The sequence below is a fragment of the Lissotriton vulgaris genome, chromosome 12 (assembly GCF_964263255.1).
Source record: "Lissotriton vulgaris chromosome 12, aLisVul1.2, whole genome shotgun sequence".
NCBI lineage: Eukaryota > Metazoa > Chordata > Amphibia > Caudata > Salamandridae > Lissotriton > Lissotriton vulgaris.
Window position 1 is genome coordinate 749,165,901 of NC_141700.1, and position 19,532 is coordinate 749,185,432.

General features: G+C 42.9%; 1 protein-coding gene across 1 annotated transcript in view; it reads right to left on the reverse strand.

Annotated features, from left to right (window-relative positions):
* Window positions 1-13,524, reverse strand: part of LOC147678571 (vomeronasal type-2 receptor 26-like) — a 93,726-nt gene extending 80,202 nt beyond the window's left edge. The window contains exon 1 of the mRNA XM_086945699.1: window positions 13,267-13,524. Coding sequence (XP_086801825.1) covers window positions 13,267-13,524 — 258 coding nt within the window. The remainder of the gene's footprint in view (window positions 1-13,266) is intronic.
* Between the last annotated feature and the right edge of the window lie 6,008 nt (window positions 13,525-19,532).

Here is a 19,532-nt window from a genome sequence, read left to right on the forward strand (position 1 = left end):
CGCCGTAGAGACGCGTCTTGGTACGCGAACCGGGCAGCTAACCGGGCAGCTAACCAGGCAGCTAACCGGCAGCTAACCGGGCAGCTATATCTGTAACAGCGCTCCGGGTAGCGCTCCGGTTCGCGAACTTTTCGCGTATCGGAACTTTGCGAAGCGGAGCTGATTGGCTCTCCGGTGTCTGTCAACATTCTAAACAGTCCAGAGCGGTAGGGATTGTTTGTTTGATGTGCCTTTGCAAGGCCTCAAGATATGTGCATGTGTGGATTTTGTCTAATTAAGGTTAAAAAAATATATATATCTGTAAGCGTGCTCCGGCGCGCTTACGTTACGGGTTTGGTTTGCGCTGCAGAGGCGACGCGTCATGAGGCGTCTCACGTGGCTACGTGATACGTCACGTAATAAAGAGTATATTTTACAGCTACAGATATTAGCTTTTAAAAAACCAATGAAATTCAATGAAAAAACCACAGGTTATAGACTATATATAGTTAGGAATTAGCATTTACAAAACCTTGAAAATTCACTGAAAAAACCATAGGTTATAGACCATATATAGTTAGGAATTAGCATTTACAAAACCTTATTTTACTCGCACAAAACCATTGAAATTCCATATATAGTTAGTTGCACTAACTATATATCGCGCACCCGCAATCCACTGCTGATGATGTCACATATTACATCATTCATGACATGGTCAGTGACATCACTGATGACATCACTGATGACATCTCAAATGACATCACTGATGACATCACTGATGACAACATCCAGTGACTGTATGTTTCTGTAAAGTTAAAATATGTCTTATATTTTGAAGAATGAGTGGATGTATAAGTGTCTGGATGAAGGATTTAGTAGGTGCATGACTGACTGATTGAGTGAGTGATTAAATGTGTCTCACTGAGTGCATGGGTTAGTGACTAAACTGTTTTAATTTGTGCATCATTATATCTGTTGTTCTACAAACTGCTGCATATGTTGATCAGTAGCTATATGAGTAACTGTATGGGTTGATTGGTTGTCCAAGTATTTGTATGGGAAACTGAGTGTGTGTGTATGGGTGGCTGGAAGGTGTGTGACTCTGTACATAGATGTGTGAGTAGTTGATTCACTATATGTATAGATTCAAAAGTGCATGTGCAAACAGCTGTATGGGCGGTTGACTGTGCATGAGTGTATTAGTGAGTGAATGGATATCTCAGTGCTACATGTCAAAATAAGTACATATGTAAAACACAGTACATGTGAGAGTTGACATCTATAAATAACTGTGCATAAGAGCCAGTGAATGTGTGAGTGGCTGTATGGATCATTGTGAACATGTATCAGAGATTGTATAAGAGAGTAAAGTAAATATGTGTTAGTATATGTTTGAATAAGTAAGGTGTGTATAACTGTATAGTTGAGAAAATGGAGGTGTGATTGATTTTTGGCATAACTGACTAGGTGTGTGAGTAACTCCATGGATGAGTGACAGTCTGTGACTGTCTGTTTACACTGATTGTATCTAAGGTTATATTAGAGTCTGAAGAGGTTCATGGTATTATCACATGAATGATATCATCAGTGATGTTATCAGTCATGTCAAATGAGATGTTTTCAGTGATGTCATCAGTGATGTCATTTGAGATGTCATCAGTGATGTCATCAGTGATGTCACTGACCATGTCATGAATGATGTAATATGTGACATCATCAGCAGTGGATTGCGGGTGCGCGATATATAGTTAGTGCAACTAACTATATATGGAATTTCAATGGTTTTGTGCGAGTAAAATAAGGTTTTGTAAATGCTAATTCCTAACTATATATGGTCTATAACCTATGGTTTTTTCAGTGAATATATATATATATATATATATATATATATATATATATATATATATATATATATATATATATATATATATATATATATATATATATATACCAACAACAGTTTTTAGCCCTCGGTGGAAGAAGCCTTAGGATTGAAATTTGGATCCATTTCTTTAAGGAGCAGCTGCAAACAGGAGACGGAGGGAAGACAGCCACCTTCAGTTCATGCAAGCCAGACCGGTTTCGGGAGTTTATCCCTTCTTCAATGGCTTCTGCTCAAAATGTTGATGCGGTATGCACTCGTGCATTATAGTGCCTGCCTCCTGGGCGTGGTCAAATACATTAGCTTTCTGGGTCTTGTAGTGCATACCCTTTTGCCTTGTGTGAGTTCAACATGATGGCAGTCAATAAAATAAATGATTAGAACCCAAGTGGGCAGGTGAGAATGTTGCTCTGGGTGTCCGCTTGTGAGTAATCAACTGCTCCAGGAATTAATGCTTCGCGCCTCGTACCTTTCTTGTACAAAAGTCACAAATCAAAACAGTTCTAGCCCACCCAGCGTCGCGGGCCAGCTGTGGTGTGTTGAAGACCTGCAAAGAGTACCTTTTAGAAATGTAGGGCGGCAGCGACCTCTCGTTGAGCTTTTGAAAGCACGGCGTCCTCAGGCGTTTGTTCTGGAGGTTGGTGTAGGCGTTGTCGGGGCCCTCACAGTCACACGCATTGCAGATCAAACTCCTCCTTGTGGAAGTCAGGAGCGCTGGCGTCGGCAGGTGTGGAGTGCTGCAGTACAAAGGGTGACAATTGCAAACAATTGATGGACAGAATGCAGAACAATGTCATACGTTCATACCAGTGCAGAGATCTGGGCCTAAATCCATGTTTTTTTTGCTCACCATGTCATTCCAGTTTGGACCGAGCCATATGCAAATCAGTCTTGGCCCTGCGCCCAATGGGAACAGTCCAGCCCGAACTACCAGACCAGGTCCTCCCTGGACTGGAAACAAGCATCCTAGGACCGGTTTCTGGCTTTCAGTCCTCATCAGCCAGGATAGCTTGACTCCAGTGGCAGCAGTGCGTCGTGCGCTGCCCTCAGGTCGCGGTGCGAGCAACGGCTCGGTTGCGGCATCAGATGGTCGGTGAGACCAGGGTCCCTGTGCAAAGTAGATGCGGGGCTCATCACGGTGCTGGCAGGTTGCGGTGCAAGCAGTGGCGTCGAACTGGAGTCAATGGCACTGGCGTCAGTAGGAAAAGGCTGCAGTACGGGATGAGGGCGTTGCGTCATGTAACATTACGAGCATTGCCCCCGAACCATGGTGCAAGCAGCGGCGCCGATTCTGGCATGCAGTGGCATCGCCAGGGCTACCAAGGCATCGTCATGAAGCAAGGCGGTTCAGAGTGCACTGTCCACAGGTCGCGGTGCAGGCACTGGCTTGGTGGCGGCATCAGCAGGCGTCGTCGGTGAGACCAGGGTCATGGTGCGGCGTTCCAGCGATGGCCTCTGAAGTGCCGTCAGGACAGGGAGTCGGCAGCAGCGTCATCGACGTCATCAGGTTACTTTTTTTTTGTTGCAGCATGAAACACAAAGTTCCCAGTGCTGAGGGCAGAAGAGCTTGAAGTTTTTGCTGTTCCCTAGACTTCTTGAACAGGGGGCAAGCTCTACCTCAAGCTCTTGGAGACAGGCTACTGCTGCTTGGCCTGGAGGGTCCCCCCTCCCAAATGGACATCCACCCTTGGAATACCGGACTGCTTAATGGTATGTCTGACTGGTACCCAGGCCGTCAGCGCCTTTTGTAGCTCCTCTTTCCTAGTGAGGCCTCAGACTTGGACTTTCAGGTTCTTGCAAATAGCTTTCAATTCTTTCACATTGTAGGATTCCAACCGATCCTGCTAAAAGGCCATTTCCAGGGATGTAACAGATGATGCTCTTGATTCAGGCATGATGAAGTGGCAAGTTTAAACTGGCAAGATCAAAAATAGGCCACAAAGAAAAAGAACCAGTACGTGGTACATAATGGTCTGCAATATGGTAGTAGTGCATACCACAAGTCCTATCCTCACCACTGACAACCAATGTTAGAAATGGGGGTCTCTAGTTGGCAAGGGTTTGCACCTTTGTCCAAATAGGGACCCTTCTTACTAGTCAGTATAAGGGAGTTACAGTCCTAAAATAACCCCTGCTCACTCTCTTAGTAGCTTGGCACGAGCCGTCAGGCTTATCTCAGAGGCAGTGTGTAAAGCATTTGCACATAGCCAACAGTTATACATTGTAAGCACTACAAAAGGACACCACACCAGTTTGGAAAAATATCCAATATTTTTATTTATTTAAGAAAAGACCAAAAACTAAATAAATCCACAACACAGTATTTATAAATCTTTAGTTATCAAAATAACACGGTGCCGTGGGCAAACAAATCCAAATAGTTCTGGCTGACTGCAGCGTTGCAGGCCAGCTCCGGTGTCGGGAAGGCGCCGCAAACAGTACCTTTTATAAATGCAGGGCATTGGCGACCTCTTGTTGAGCTTCCGAAAGCATGGCGTCAGCAGGCGTCAGGTCCAGAGGTCGGTGCAGGAGTCGTAGGGCCCTCGAAGTCACTTGTGTTGCAGATCGAATTCCTCTTTGTTAAAGTCAGGAGCTCTGGCGTCGGCAGGCGTCAGGTGCTGCAGTGCGAAGTGCAATGGTGCGGCGTGCAGTGCAGGTCAGGGTGCAAACAGCAGCTCTGTGGCAGAGTCAGAAGGTGTTGTCAGTGAGACCAGGGTCACAGTGCAGCGTTGCCCTCTGCGGTGCCGTCAAGATTCAGAGTCGGCAGCGGGGTTGTCGACATCATCGGATTGCTTTTTCCTCTGTTGCAGCACAAAACACACAGTTCCCAGTGCTGAGGGCAGTAGAGCTTGAAGTCTTTGCTGTTCCTGAGACTTCTTGAACTCACAAAAGTAGATTGCAGAAAGTTCAGTCCAGTCCTTTCACTGCCTAAGATAGAAGTAGTCACTGTATGCCAACACAGCAAAGCACACAGCAAAGTGGTAGTTCCTCCGCACAGCTTCTTCAGCTCTTTTTCTTGGCAGTCTTCTTGCTCCAAAAGAGTTCTAAAGTTCAGGGGTTTGGGCCCCTCTATTAATACCACAAAATCCTTTGTTCTCTGAAGGTAAAGAGTATCTGTACCCAGCCCAAACCAGTTCTACCCTCCCTGGTGCAGCTTCCTGGCAGGAGGTGGAGAATGAATTGTTGAAAGCGGACATGGCCCAGGTACCTGAAAGGAAAACTCCTCCCCCTACTCTCTATTCTATGAAGGCTCAGGCAAGTGAAAGGAAATCTCCTCCCCCTACTCTCTATTCAATGCAGGGCCCATTCAGCCCAGCCCTGACCCATCAGACTGCCTGCTGGAGCCAAGGTCCACTCCAGCCTTCTGCCAATCAGAAACCAGACATGGAATACACAAACCTAGCAGAGGCATACTGGATGCTTAGGCAAGAAAATACCTACTTTCTAAAAGTGGTATTTTCAAACACAGAATGTAAAAATCACCCTCACTAAAAGATGCATTTTAACTTTCTGAGTTCAGGCATACTAAACTAGTTGTTCCACTTTGTTCCCTGGGTCAGTTAGGATTATAAGATGTTATAATCAAACTGCCCATTCTGGCCTGTGGGAACAGGTAGCCTTGCAATAGTGAAAAACAAAATTGGCTGTAATTCACTATCCGGACATGCCACACACCACCAGGGCATGTCCTACCTTTCACACAAAAAAGCACCCTGCCCACAGTGGTACCTTGGGCCTACCTTAGGGGTGACTAACATGTAGAAAAGGGAAGGTTTAGGGACTGGCAAGTGGGCACACTTGCCAAGTCGACATGGCAGTCCCAGACTGCACACAGACTCTGCAATGGCAGGCCTGAGTTACATTTATGGGCTGTTTGTGTGGGTGGCACAATCCAGTGGTGCAGCTCACTAACAGCATTTGATTCACAGGCCCAGGCACACTCAGTGCACGTTGCTAGGGACAGACACATAAATGAAATAGGCCAATCATGAAAACACTAATCCATAACACATTTTACGGAGAACATATCCACTTTAGCACTGATTAGCAGTGATAAAGTGTCCAAAGTCCTAAAACCAACAACGCCAGTACAGGAAAAACTAAGGAGGAAGAAGCATAATGTTTAGGGATAACCCTGTAAAAAATGCCATCTCTAACATTCAGTGAACACATACTGCATACTCTCTTGCATGGCAGGAAAAACAAAATTGCCTACTTTCATTCATGCAGTCATTTGTGAAGTAGCTGCTATAATTCTCCAAGAGGGGTGTGGTATTTTATGTTGAAATAAAATAAATTCCTGACATAAATATTTCTGTTTTAGTCAGCTGCTTCATTCTTTGATTTTTGATTTGCAAAAGGGCACAATAATGCAAAGAAGATTGATACAATTTATACCATATCATACAAATAAATGCAGAGCAGATTTGGTTACCTACAAATAATTCAAAAATTCTTATTCTCCAAATATTCTTTAAAGTCTCATGATTTTAGTCCCCCATTATTTAATGTGTCTAAACAGACGGATGGACTGTCACGTGACTGTATATTCAGTAAATACAATATACAAATATTTTACTTATGAAATTTGAAACTAATAATTAGCCATGAGCACTGTCTATTTTTATTGATGCACTGAATTTCAGTGAGTAAGGATAACATTGTGCGTGCTTGTTCTCAGAATATACCACTATCATGCCTTTGTTCTTTTCCTTTATTTACTGCAAATGGAAATAGCCAGACATAAGGGCACGCCTGATGACGTCACATAAGGTGCTATTCAAGTAGTAGGTAGAAGTAGCCAGGATCCTGGAGGACCAGCACGTACACACAGTTAGCGTTGCTCCTTACATCGCTCTTCTTCTTATGCACTTTGTTACTCGTGCAGGTTCTCAGCAGCAGAACTGTTTTGTTAACAAAAAGTGTGCATGAAGCCCTAAAAGAGACTTTTTTGCTGCAAAATTTGGCTCTCATGATTCTCTATTTCATCAGATGTAAGAGAGAAGGTGTGGGGTCAAGACACAACTGCTCCAGTTTTGTAACTGCTAATAGTAAGTGTTTCAGTGTTTTAATGTATACAGCTCTTCAATGTCTTGTTTTTGTTCTGAGCAAGAGAAGACCATGTTTGGATGTTGCAAAGGAGGAAATGGTCTTGGCTTTTTTCCTGACTTGTGGTTGTTACCAATAGGACTCTGGGCACTTTACCACTGCTGATCTGTGCAAAAGTGCATATGCTCTCTGTGTAAATTGCTTTTGTGATTGGTTATCTATGATTGGCATATTTGATTTACCAATGGGTCCCTAGAAAGTGCACTGAGTGTGCCAGGGCTGGTAAACCAAATGCAACTAGTGGGCCTGCAGCACTGGTTGTGCCACTCACACGAGTAGCCCTGAAAAGATGTCTCAGGCCTGACACCACAGTGCATATACGTAGTTTGTTAACTGCCATGTTGACTTGACAAGTGCACCCATTTTCAGCCCTACCTTTGGCTCCTCTTACACATTGGACACCCCTTGGTAGGCCCAAGGTACCTTTATGGGCAGGGTGCAGTGTATGTGAAAGGTAGGGCATGTACTGGTGTGTGTAACATGTCCTGATAGTGAAATACTGCCAATTTTGTTTTTCACTATTGAAAGGCTATCTTGCCCCATAGGACAGAATGGGGAAGGCTTTGTAACATTTTACAAGCACATCTTCCCATAGGGATTAGATAGGAAAATTGAGTTTGGTATCCCTGAACTGAGGATTTTATAACACATCTTTTAGTAAGATGCTTTTTAAATTGTGTTTGGAAATAGCACTTTTAGAAAGTGGCTATTTTCTTGTTCAACCATCCTGAGTGCCTCTGCCTTTTTGTAGTTTGACTGGCTGGCTTTGGAGTGACAGGGGCTGGGGAGGTGCAGTGGCTCCAGGAGTCTGGATGAGTCAGCACTAGGCTAAATAGGCCTGATCTGCATTTGGAGTACGGGGGGAAGTAGCACCTGTACCTGAATAGGGCTGTGCCTGCCTTCCACAATGCTGGATCCGCCCCCTGTGGTGTGTCTGGAACCAAGGCTCACACTGACAATGGGTGTTGTTGTGCCCTTGCAGAGTGCCCCCAGAACTGGTTTGAACTGGGCTCAGAGACCGTTGCACAAAGAGAACAAAGACATTTTGGGGTATCAGTGTTAGACCTAAAACCCCTGAACTTTAGATCATTCCTGGATTTCAAGAGAAACCTTTACCAAGGAGAAGAGCTGGAGAGACTAAGGAGAAGTACTGCCCTTGCTGTGTGACTGGGTTTGGATTGCAGCTGCTGTTTCTGCCAAGGAAAGGAGAAGGACTTTGCTGTGTGCTGTGTCCTCTGCTTAAAAGAGATCTCAAAGGGCCTGAAGTGAGCTGGCCTCCTGTTCTGAAGTCTCAGGGACACAAATACTTCACCCAAGCTCTCCTGAACTCTGCTGCTGTGAGTTCTAGCCTGCCAAGTGGTGCCTGTGCCAGTTTTAGGCCTCTGGAGGTTGTTGCTGCTGTTTGGGAGCTGGAAGAAAGAAGAAACATGAAGAACTGCTAAGAACGACGCATCAAGGGATTGCGGATGAAGAGGACCAATGCAGCGCCACTCGATGCCACTGCATCTATTGCTGATGCATCCTGGATGTCCACGTATCGTAAATATTTGGCACACTTCTCTGACGCGTCACTTGCGAACCAGAACTGTCACGAAGAATTTACGCATCTCTCCCCATACAGGCCGGATTCAACCAACTCATCCTCTGCATGTCACAGAACTGTCTCATTGCCTCCCCAAGGTCTCAGGAGGGTTGCATCTCTTTGTTTTCCCACTCTCTAGCTGTTTGGCTTTTGGAACTTTGACGCATCTACAGGTACTTTGGTAAAAAGTCCTGCATCCATAGTTTTCTATGTTACAAGTTCTTGTAAACTTTTAAAACCATATTTATAGCTGTATGTTGGATTGTTGTTCTTTTGGTCTTGTTTAGTTTAGATAAAGATATTTTATTTTTCCAAACTGGTGTGGTGTCCTGTTGTGGTGTTTTCACTGTGTTACTGTGGTACAAATACTTTACACATTGCCTTTGGGATAATCCTGTCTACTCGTGCAAAACTATCCAGGGGGTGAGAAGGGGTTATCTAAAGTGTGATTCTCCCTTACTCTGACTAGAAGCAAGGGTTCCGATTTGGACAAAGGTACTTACCTCTGCTAACCAGAGACCCCCATTTCTAACATGAGCATTCAGGTCACCATCAAGCCTTTAATTCACCACCTGTGGAGGAGTAAAACACATCTATGTGTTCATCTATAAGAAGATACGGGGTGTGCTTGATGTCTTTCTGGAGAATGTGATTCGAGATACTGTCACCTACACCCAGCATGCCAAGATGAAGACCGTCACATGCACTCTCTATGGATTTGGTAGCTTAATATCCTACATTACAGGTTTTTATGTTGCCTGTGTTTACATGGTCACCACATACTGTCTAGATAGTTTGCAGTTAGTGAACAGACTGGAATCCAAATTCAGACCTGAGAAAACTATTCAAACCAACCCCACACTGGGAGAAGGATTGAGTCATTGCAGCCATCCTGTTTGAATGTAACCTCCTAGTTTGCAGCATAAATAGAAAATGCCAATTAAACTGATTGCCAGTACTTGTGTTTCTCTCTGGGAGTTTTTAGGTCTCGCCTACGCAGCCTGCATGCACTGCAAATGCAAAAAGACCTTTTGCAATCGCTTTGGCTTTTCAGCCCAAAAAGTGGACGCGTTCCGTTGCCTTCAATGGCAACACGTGCATGTGTGGTGATCCACTTGCGGGAGCGTGCGGCACCATATGGTAGCAATTATCGCTGCTGGCGCTGCTCGCTCTCGCAAGTGAAACGCTTTCACTGGCCCCCTCCTCTCACCCCTCCCCCTGCTGCCTCCTTTTAGCACGAGAAACGCGCATCTTACTCAATGCTTCTAGAGGCGGATGGTATAAGCACTGCAAGAAATTGGGATGGTTATTAATAATTACAAATAATCTTATGTGCTGTAGATGAGTGCGTGCCGGGCACTCAATTTTGTTGGCTCTTCAAAGTATTGTCATATAAATCTTGAGTGTAATTTGTCTTGTTAATCAGACCCTATTCGCTCTTGTAATGTACCATTGTGGTTCCACGAAAGACCTGGAATACTACTGGCCCTGGCACACATTGTGAGGATGTACTATCCAGTGATCTAAAAACTCAGCTGTCTCTCCCCTTCAGGCAAGCGCAATAGCCACTGTCTTGGGGAACCTGACATGGAGACAGTGCAAGAGACAGAGAGAGAGGAGAGAGGATAATTTGTCCAGTAACCTTTTTTCTGAAAGATCTGGCGCTATGATACCAGATTTAATGCTCGCCGCTTTCACCTCCTGTGATCTGCAGGTCTTGAGCTGTCCTCCCGGTAAGGTGGATGCTGCCTTCCAGATTACCAAGCTCTGCAAATGGCATACCATCACAGCCTATAATAGTAACATATGCATCAGGCAAAGCTAGATAAAAACACACTGCAGTTGCGTCACTGCTCAGCCCGTTGACCAGTTACCACCACGCTGATGAGAGTGGTAGATTCCATGTCCCCACTGATGAGAGTGGAAGAGTCCATGTCCTCAGCATGTGAGTGCAGTGCCCAGTTCAGCATCTGCATACAGAGGGGCCAACCGCCATACCAGTGTGTGTACCCCTTCCCCGATCACCACCCACTTTGTACACACACAGTTTTCGAGCAGGACACCAAGCCACCTGTGTGTTCTCACCCTGTCATTATTAATTTGGGTTTTATTTTTAGGCTTACAAGGCATATTACAGAGCCAGACCACTATCCCCTAAGCACTTAAGAGTAGTACATATTATTAAGCAATAGATCTCGCATTTACGCGAGTATATGCTATTGGCATTGTAAATGACAATGCCTTTTATTTGTTTTCAAAACAAAAATAAAAGGCATTGTTATTTGCAATGTCACAAATGCATGGATAAACTTATAAGGTCCCAAATGCGAGACCTATTGTCTATGCCAATACTTGTTTGTTATTGTTTCCAGACATATAACACAATGAACAACAACTAACAGCTGTATAACAGACAATGAAAAAGACTGGTTATGCTGTTGTCAATGCTTGTCAGTAGTAAATGAGTGATAACTATTTTGTTTGAATAATTGGAATTGAAAATGTATCAATTCTCTAATCATTACACTATGAATTAATCATTACTTAGGTTTGTGGAAGAGCAATTAGTACTCATAGTGTCTCAATCTCTAATGTTCATCTCTTCACACCACTTTCCAATTTTGTCCCTCACTGTGTTATCCCCTCACATCCTTGTACCAACATCTTTCTGAGATCTTCACTTTCATATATATATCACGTCAACTTATTCCTCCTCATCGTTGTCATTTCACTCTCTCCTTCGGTACTCCCTTGAATTACCTGTTCTTCACCACACACCCATCCACACTCTCTCCTCACCAGTACACACCATTTTATTTTCCTTTGTCCTGTCAATTTTCGCCATCTGTGTAACAGTTTCACACACTTTAATGCAAAATGTTTATTACAATTAACATATATATGATCATCGCTGTACTGTCTCTGCAGACAGGCCAAGGACTGGATGAAAATGCAGTCTGACCACCTTTATCACCCACTGCCACAATGAGAAACTATCACTGCTTTCCAACTCAACTCCAGAGCTCCCATTTGTGCCCTGTCTTCATCACTGGCCCATAACATCAACTTACCCAGTCACTTAGAGGTGATTTAGTTTACAATGTGCACTACACAAGAGTAGCATGTTACTTGGGGACAAAACTGCAGAAACAAAGAATCAAAAGGTACAATGCAAACAGAGACTCAGACTGCATTGTTGAAATGGATTACTATAAAGGTTTACAGATCTTGATCTGAGCTGCGTTGGATAACTAAGTCCCTGCTGCTATTTGGGAACCCCGTGCAAGCTTCCGATGTACGATTGCTCTTCTCAGTCAGAAAGTTTCACCAGATTCGTATAGAGGACAGAGCAGAGCTCAGAGGGGCATATTACCAATGGCATTATCGCCGCATTAGCGGGACTTTTTCCCGCTAATGCGGCGATAATTTTATCGCCCTATTACCAAGCTGTCTCTAACACCAGTTAGCGACAGCTTGTAGGTGATAGTGGGCATTTAGGGGCCCACTTTGCATGTCAGCGATAATTATCGCTAATGACATGCAAAGTTGGCTTGCCAAGATGTTAGCGGCTGAAAACAGTCGCTAACATCTCTAACTCCTATTATCAACTTTTGGAAATATTCGCGCTAAGCGCGAATATCTCCAAAAGCTAACTCCTGCTAAAGCCATGTTATCCAATGGAAGGTGGATAACATGGCTAAGAGCATTGTCATGATAATGCATGAATATCGCTGATTTTTCAGCAATATTCATGCATTTCACAGGATTTTTACCGCTTTTGAGATAAACCTTGATAATATCAAGGTATCTCAGCGGTAAAAATCCTCGGTGATATTTTTTTCCCGCTAACCAAGCAATAGCGATAATTATCGCTATTGCTTGGTAATATGCCCCAGAGTGCCTCAAACTTGCCAGGACCTTGCTGGGTACTTGGCAGGATGCTGGTGCCAGGTGCAACGTGCACCTCCAAACTGACCCTCTCGGCTAGCTGGCTGTCTGAGTCCTCCACACTGCTAAGGGTACCAGCTATATGTTGCTCACAATCTACTGCGATGTCCCTGGGGTTGCACAGCACCATTCTGACAGGATAAGATAGGTCATGCTCAAGACATCCTGCAATGCACTTCTCGACACAGTGCAGAGGACCACAATGCAACAGCGAGATGCATTGTAAAATATGGGACCACTGCTATTTTCCAGGGTAATCACAGTCTTTTCTGGACTTTTCTCAAACTGCCTAGGTCACATGAAAAGAAGTGATCAATAAAACATGTGCAGCTTTCAAAATACTACAGTGAGAGCAAAGCACCACAATCAATAAAGAGAAGTAGCTAATTATACATGCCAGTGCATTTAGTGCAGTGATACAAGATATGCACCAAAGTACAATAGACAAGCCCTCAATGGTTCCACTAGGCAGGGGTGCTACGTCATTTGTGTGCTTACTCTAGAACTCAAAATATGCAGAGTTTGTCTCTGTCTGCTTCATGCTGCATGGAATTAGTGTTTCTGCTTCAGAACCTATAGGGTGGAACAAGCACAAACAGAATATATTTCTTGTATCTCTCTGCTCTACGTCTTCCAGGATTAGAAATTTGAGCAACCTGGACCTCTGAATGTGTTTTTTTAACACTATCATATCTTGAACAATGGTTTTCCTCACTTCTTAATGAATCAGGTTAAATGATGTGCAATAATGTCAATGTCTTACCTGTGGATATCTGTATAGGCCCAGTATGCGTGCAATACTAATTGAGTGTGTGGATCCAGAATCACCAATGATAACTGCTGGTGGCAAACTCCTCTGGCACCGAAAGTTTGGAATCGGCTCCTCAAGTCCTGATAGAATCCATAGAGTCCCCTTCAGTGATCGCTGGAGCATCGTACAAGTGTCATAGATCTGGAATCCCAGGGTAATATTGGGTAAAAGTGTTGGGTTGTTGTTAATCTCTTCAATGGCAAACAGCATAGCCTGCACCATCTGGTAATTCTGTAGTCCAAACCTGAAATATGCAGAGTTTACTAGCACGTTATACATTGAGCGGTTATGAAATGCCAAAATACTAAAGAAATGGACATTGTTGAAATAATTTCTAGCTCCAATTCCGTAGCCATGTCTATAATATCAATATAAGTAATACTTTATTTAATTTTGTGAAAATCATAAAAGGGTGGATCTTACCACCATGGGATAAAGCTTTACATCTTTGAATCAGCATAAAAGCAACATAAAATTGCATAAAAAGATTATACGTTAAAATAACACAAAGCTTAGCAAATTGCTCAAATGTGCAGTTACTGTGTAAAGTAAAAAAAAACACAAATGGAGCTGGGCAGGGGGATAACTATCTCATTACAGCTGCCAGACAACAAAAGGGTGTTCTAAGCGGTGGTACAGTGCTTGGGGGTTAAGTGTAACTTGATGGAAATAATACATTGTTAACTCAGAACTTGATGGAAATAACACAGTGTTAACTCAGAATGAAGTTTTTTTTTTTGCTGGAAAAGTGAAAATTAAGGGTATCCATTAGGAGATTGAGGGGGAGTCCGGGATCAGCCTTGGGGAGACCAATTGGCACAGGTCGTCTTTAATTGTTTCCTTGTTGTCCAACTCTTGGGTAGCGTGGGCCAAGAATTTTATAGTTTTGCAGGAAAGTTGTATCCAAGACCCGCTAAGGCATTTTATGACAGCCGCCCTGCAGGTTCTTACTTGCGCTTCTCTTAGGAGTGGTAACAAGAGCGTCTTCCTTAAATTTTGGAGTGCCGGGCATATGCATAATAAGTGCAATAATGAATCTACACCCTTGCCGCAAAGGCAACAGTTTGAAGTTGGCCAAGTCCGCAGCCATTTGGGGGTAAGGTCTTTGCTCGAGAACCAACCGAGCCTCAGAAGGCTTAGTTTCCTCTTGTAGTGATCCCTAAAACAGTCTTGTAAGTATGGCTGATGTTTCAGATGGTTATATGTTGGTAACACGATGCAGGCATGGCTTTTGCCAGCCACTGCGCCTTTGTCCATTATCAGCGATGCTATAATATCAATATATATTATAGAGCAAAGTAAGCTGGTAGGAACGATTACTGTTTCTTCTGCTTCAACATTATACAGAGATGTACTCGATATTTTTCTTAAATTTATTGAAGGCAAAAGGAGCTATCAGATTTATTTTCCCAACCAAAAAAACTTGCTCTCACTGATTACTCTAATTGCTAACTTGTCATGCTGATTCATTCATGATTCTCTATTTCACTGGGGCCATTTTTCTTACAACAGAATGTAGCACCTTCTGGAGCCATCTTTTTAGTGAAGCAGTTTTGGGAATGGCCAAGGAGACCATCAAGCAGATATGTAAGCAGAGGGCTCCCATACCACAGTTCCTTTGTATCGGATAATTATCTTCAGCATCAGCACCCAAAGTGCTGGCTTCAGAGTGGTGCCTCACAGCACAGGTATCCTGGATGGTGAGATACCCATAGCTGTTTTCAGTGACTGCCTTTGTGAGTGATCAAGGTGCCTTGCCTCAAGGCCACTCCCTGAGGAGTCAGTGTGGCATGAGCTGACCCGAGTCAACGACATGTAGAGAACCAGTCCGGCAACAAATTATGCACCATTGCAGGCTCTGCCTGTTTTGCATGTGCGTGGGCCGGTGTAAGAAACCGGGTCATTGGTTGGAGGGGTGAAACTCTACTCAAGTAACAACCACACAACCCTTGTCAAGGTGAACCACAAAACTCACTAATCTAACCTGTGATTAACCATGTGATAGCTTGGCACAAAAGCAGTCATGCTTAACTGAAAGACATTGTAGTAAGTATTTATGGAGCACATGAACAGTGATAAAGTAAAAACAAAGCACAAGAAAAATCCCAAGCCAATTTAGGAAAATATACAAATAAATTATAAATAAAATGACTCCAAACAAATTGAATCCAGCCTCGGGAACCGGTGTTATGAGTTTTTAAAGCTTTTAGAGAAAACAAGCACATAAAAGATCAAAGCACTAATCACTGGCATCTAGTCACGCAAGCCTAGGCCAAAGTCAAAAGTTATGGCCGACTGTAATTGAGGGAGGTTCGAATATAGATGGTGGATTGGGCTGGATCTCGGCTCACCTTCAGACTTAAAATACATTTTGAAGAGAAGTTCCAGAGAAGTTAAAGCTCAGAAGGGCAAGGCAGCTGTTGGTGTCCATGGAGGATACATCATTGTCAGGGAGCCACTCCACGAAATTGTGTTGATGATTTCTGCGCTCAGACTTTGTCACATTTTTACTGGAAGTCAGTCAGTCAGTCAGTCAGTCAGTCAAAAGTACTTTATTCGGTTCATATCAAAAACCATAAAAGTATACACTGGAAGTCATAAACCTCCATCAGGTCTCGGCTGCAGGCTGTAGCAGACAAGGGATCCACAAAGTGAGATACCTTTGTGAAGAGGTTCAGCTGAACAGGATTTGCTGCTACAGAGAAGAAAGTAGAGGGAGCTACCACAAAGTCAGGGCAACTGGATGCACCTTTTGCAGATCGTCAAGCAGGTAGGTCCAGGTCTTCTGTCAGTTCTCAGGCAACTTTTTGTTGGCATATTTTTAAGTCATATGTTTTGGCAGGAGAAGCACATTTAGCATCAGGGTTCAAGGTATCTGGAACTTGGTATGTCCCTGTAGCTCACAGAAGAGGACAGCGGACAGTTCTATCTGTTCCTAATCAAAGACTAGCTCTAATCAAGTGTTAAGAAGTTACCCAAAGTTATCTTATGGAAAAGGTAGGACTTGCATTAGTGAAAAACTAATTTAAGAGTGTTTTACTACCTGGACATAAAAAACTTAAAAGTACATTTTACACTGTTTTAATATAATGCACACTGCCCTATAGGCTGTTTAGGGCATACCTTATTGGTGATTATGAATTAATAAGGAAGGTTTAGACTTGGCAAAAGGTTTATTTTGCCAGGTTGAAATGGCATTTTAAAACTGATCAAAGACTGCAATGGCAGGCCTGAGACAAGTTTTAAAGGGCTACGTAAATGGATGGCACAATACGTGCAACACTAGCAGCACTAAACATAGAGGCCATGGTTACATGTTGTACCACTTTACTAGGGATGTACACGTAAATTAAATGTGCCAATCAGGAGTTGGCCAATTCTACTATGTTTTAAAGAGTGAGCACAGTCACTTTACACTTGTTAGTTGTGGTAAAGGGCCCAGCATCATAAAGCCAACAAAACCTAATTTCAGCCAACAGGAGGGGAGAAGGATAAAATGTGGGGGAAGTCCACACTAAAGACTGTCAGGTCTAACACCTACTATGCTGGTTGAAAGCTGAAAGTCCAGACCTTTAAACAGAAGTCGGAGACCTCAGTAGACCTCCATAGATAGCCAATTATTGGTGACTGAGACACCATTTGACTGCAATTAGAGAAAAGTCCCATAGAAGATTATGGTTATACATCTGATTAACTTCCATGCATCCAACCTACATCGTATCACATTAGATTTTCCGGTGCGATCCTATCATCAGCATCTACATATATAATTTTCACACAAAACTCAGATTTACCCCTTTGGTGCTCAACTTCCCCCGGATTGTAACTCTGATTTTATAGGCCTTAAATCACCAGAATGCTCTTGTGCTCTATGCTTTAGCTCACTGTTCAGTATGCCTCCAGATATGTGCTATTTTAAACATGTTATTGCTATTTGTACAATATGACAGAGACTAGATATAGAATGACCCTATTACTGTTTCATTTTACTGCATTATTTGCATTTATGTATCTATGTATAGGCATTTCCATAGTGCAAACCTAGCACAAAGGTATGGAAGCACTGAACAGAGTCAAAGAGTGATACAAGAGGTATCTCTGTTGTGGATGGTGAATGCATTGTGATCTAGTGTTCTTTGAAAAAGAATGTCTTCAACTATTTTCTAAATTGGAGCAGCGTTAGGGTATTGTGAACAATCCAAATTTCACACAAAGAACAAGTGCAGCAAATGAGCCACTTCAATTCTGCAGGAGAGTGATACGAATATAATGTGTAGCGCGTAGTGCATTTAAGAGCTCAGAATCGCAAATATATTACTAAAGCATAGTGTGCACTGTTGTTTACCGAAACCAAATTTTTTATTGCAATGACCACTATATTGTCACAGACTTGCAGTTTTACTGATAAAGCTATACAGTGCACAAACAATATGTGGGAATAGAGTTTTCAACAAATAATTATAATTTTTGCATCACCCTGAAAAGTGTCTTGATTTTGTTGAGATCCTATCAACATCTTTGTTTCCATCACATTCAGAGACATAAAAAATTTGCCGCATGTGTGCTTTCCTAATGACTGATGTATTTGGAAATATTTGTGCAGTTCATTTACAGGTATTTGAATGTTGTTGTGAAATTAACATGCTATTGATTTTCCTTTTACACTCCCACGATGCCAGCAAGATTGTCACATTGTTCACTTTACAAAATCCTCCCACTTTGTAGTCAGAGAAAGAAAAGAAGAAAATATAAGTAAAAACGAATCTCCAAGTTAAAGAAACAGAGGCAATTTCTCAGACGACATAAACTTACATTTGACACACAACAGATGTAACAAGATAAAAACAAAATGTGAAGGACTCATTCAGCTTTTGGAATCCAGCATGGTTTCTTTGGGGGTGCTTCACCCCCAATTCCTACGTCGAGGGCCTATGCTCTCCGCTCTAGCGAGGCTTTTATGAGCATTTGAATCATCAGGTAACTTTAAAGGTACATTTACTACAAAACAAATTTTACCCAAAACAAACCTACAGTTTTTTCACCTATACCATTAAGTGCCATGAGTCTTTCCACTTTGGGCACCTGAAGTTTCAACACAATTTGCTAATTTATTGCAGAGCTGTTTAGATCTGGTTCCTCCTGCTCTACTCAACGTCCCCTTGAGATTAGCTGAGAACAAAACGTTCTTTCTGAAAGTAGGGCAGGTTCTACATGAGTGAATATTAGGCTCCCACCTCTGGTGCCATCTCCCAATGTTTAATATTTAATATTTCTCTTTTGCCAGGAGAATGGATGACAAAATGCCCATTAGCCTACAACTCAAGAAATACATTCACTGGTAATCTCCTTATCCACAGTGCCTCGCATTTTAATCACTGCATGCTATACAACATGGCGACGAGGAAGATCTGACAGGGTGATAAGATACTATTAAAAAATACTGTCTCTATGTTATGTGCCCCGGGCAGTTCACAATGGCTATCATACTTAACGTTATTCTTCAGCTATGTCTAGTAAATAAAGACAAACACAAGGAGATTGTAGTAAAGGAAAATGCAGAGTCCACTGTAGAGATAAGTTCCTTTATTGTAAGTTCCTTCCAAGATATTAGGTACAGAAGTAAGACCCCACCAGGAGCTAGCTGTTAGCAGCTCAGCCTGAGTTAACCAACTGCAACAGCCAGGTAGAGAGAGACACTGTGACCCAGAGAGTCACCCAGGCATTCCATTATGTCACAGATGACATAGTACAGTCTATCTAGTGAAGAACATTAGAGAGGACATTTACTACAGAGATGATGGGTGGAGCGCTGAAACTTTTAGACACTCACCCCCAGTCATAGAATAATGACACCTGCAGCAGGGGTGACTGGATGTTTGACAGCATCTGGAGAATGGCTGTAGAGCTGCATTCTGAAGACTGCCCTCTAAGGGGCTGGAGCAGAATCAAACGTTTTACTATTCAGTGAGCTTTGACTACCTGTATTTAGCTACTAAAGCCAGCATTTGGAGAGAATTGTTTTATTTCGAACACTAGCCAGTAGACTGCAAGCAACACGCGATATTGCATAGGTGTTTGCATGATAAAGGTATCACTGGCCTTTCTAGTTTTGTGTTGCTTTTCTTACACAATAGCCTGCAATCAAACGATACATATTGTTGGAGCCGTGCTTGCTGTGGCAGCCTCCTACACGGACTGGTGATAGTAATGTTGCCTAG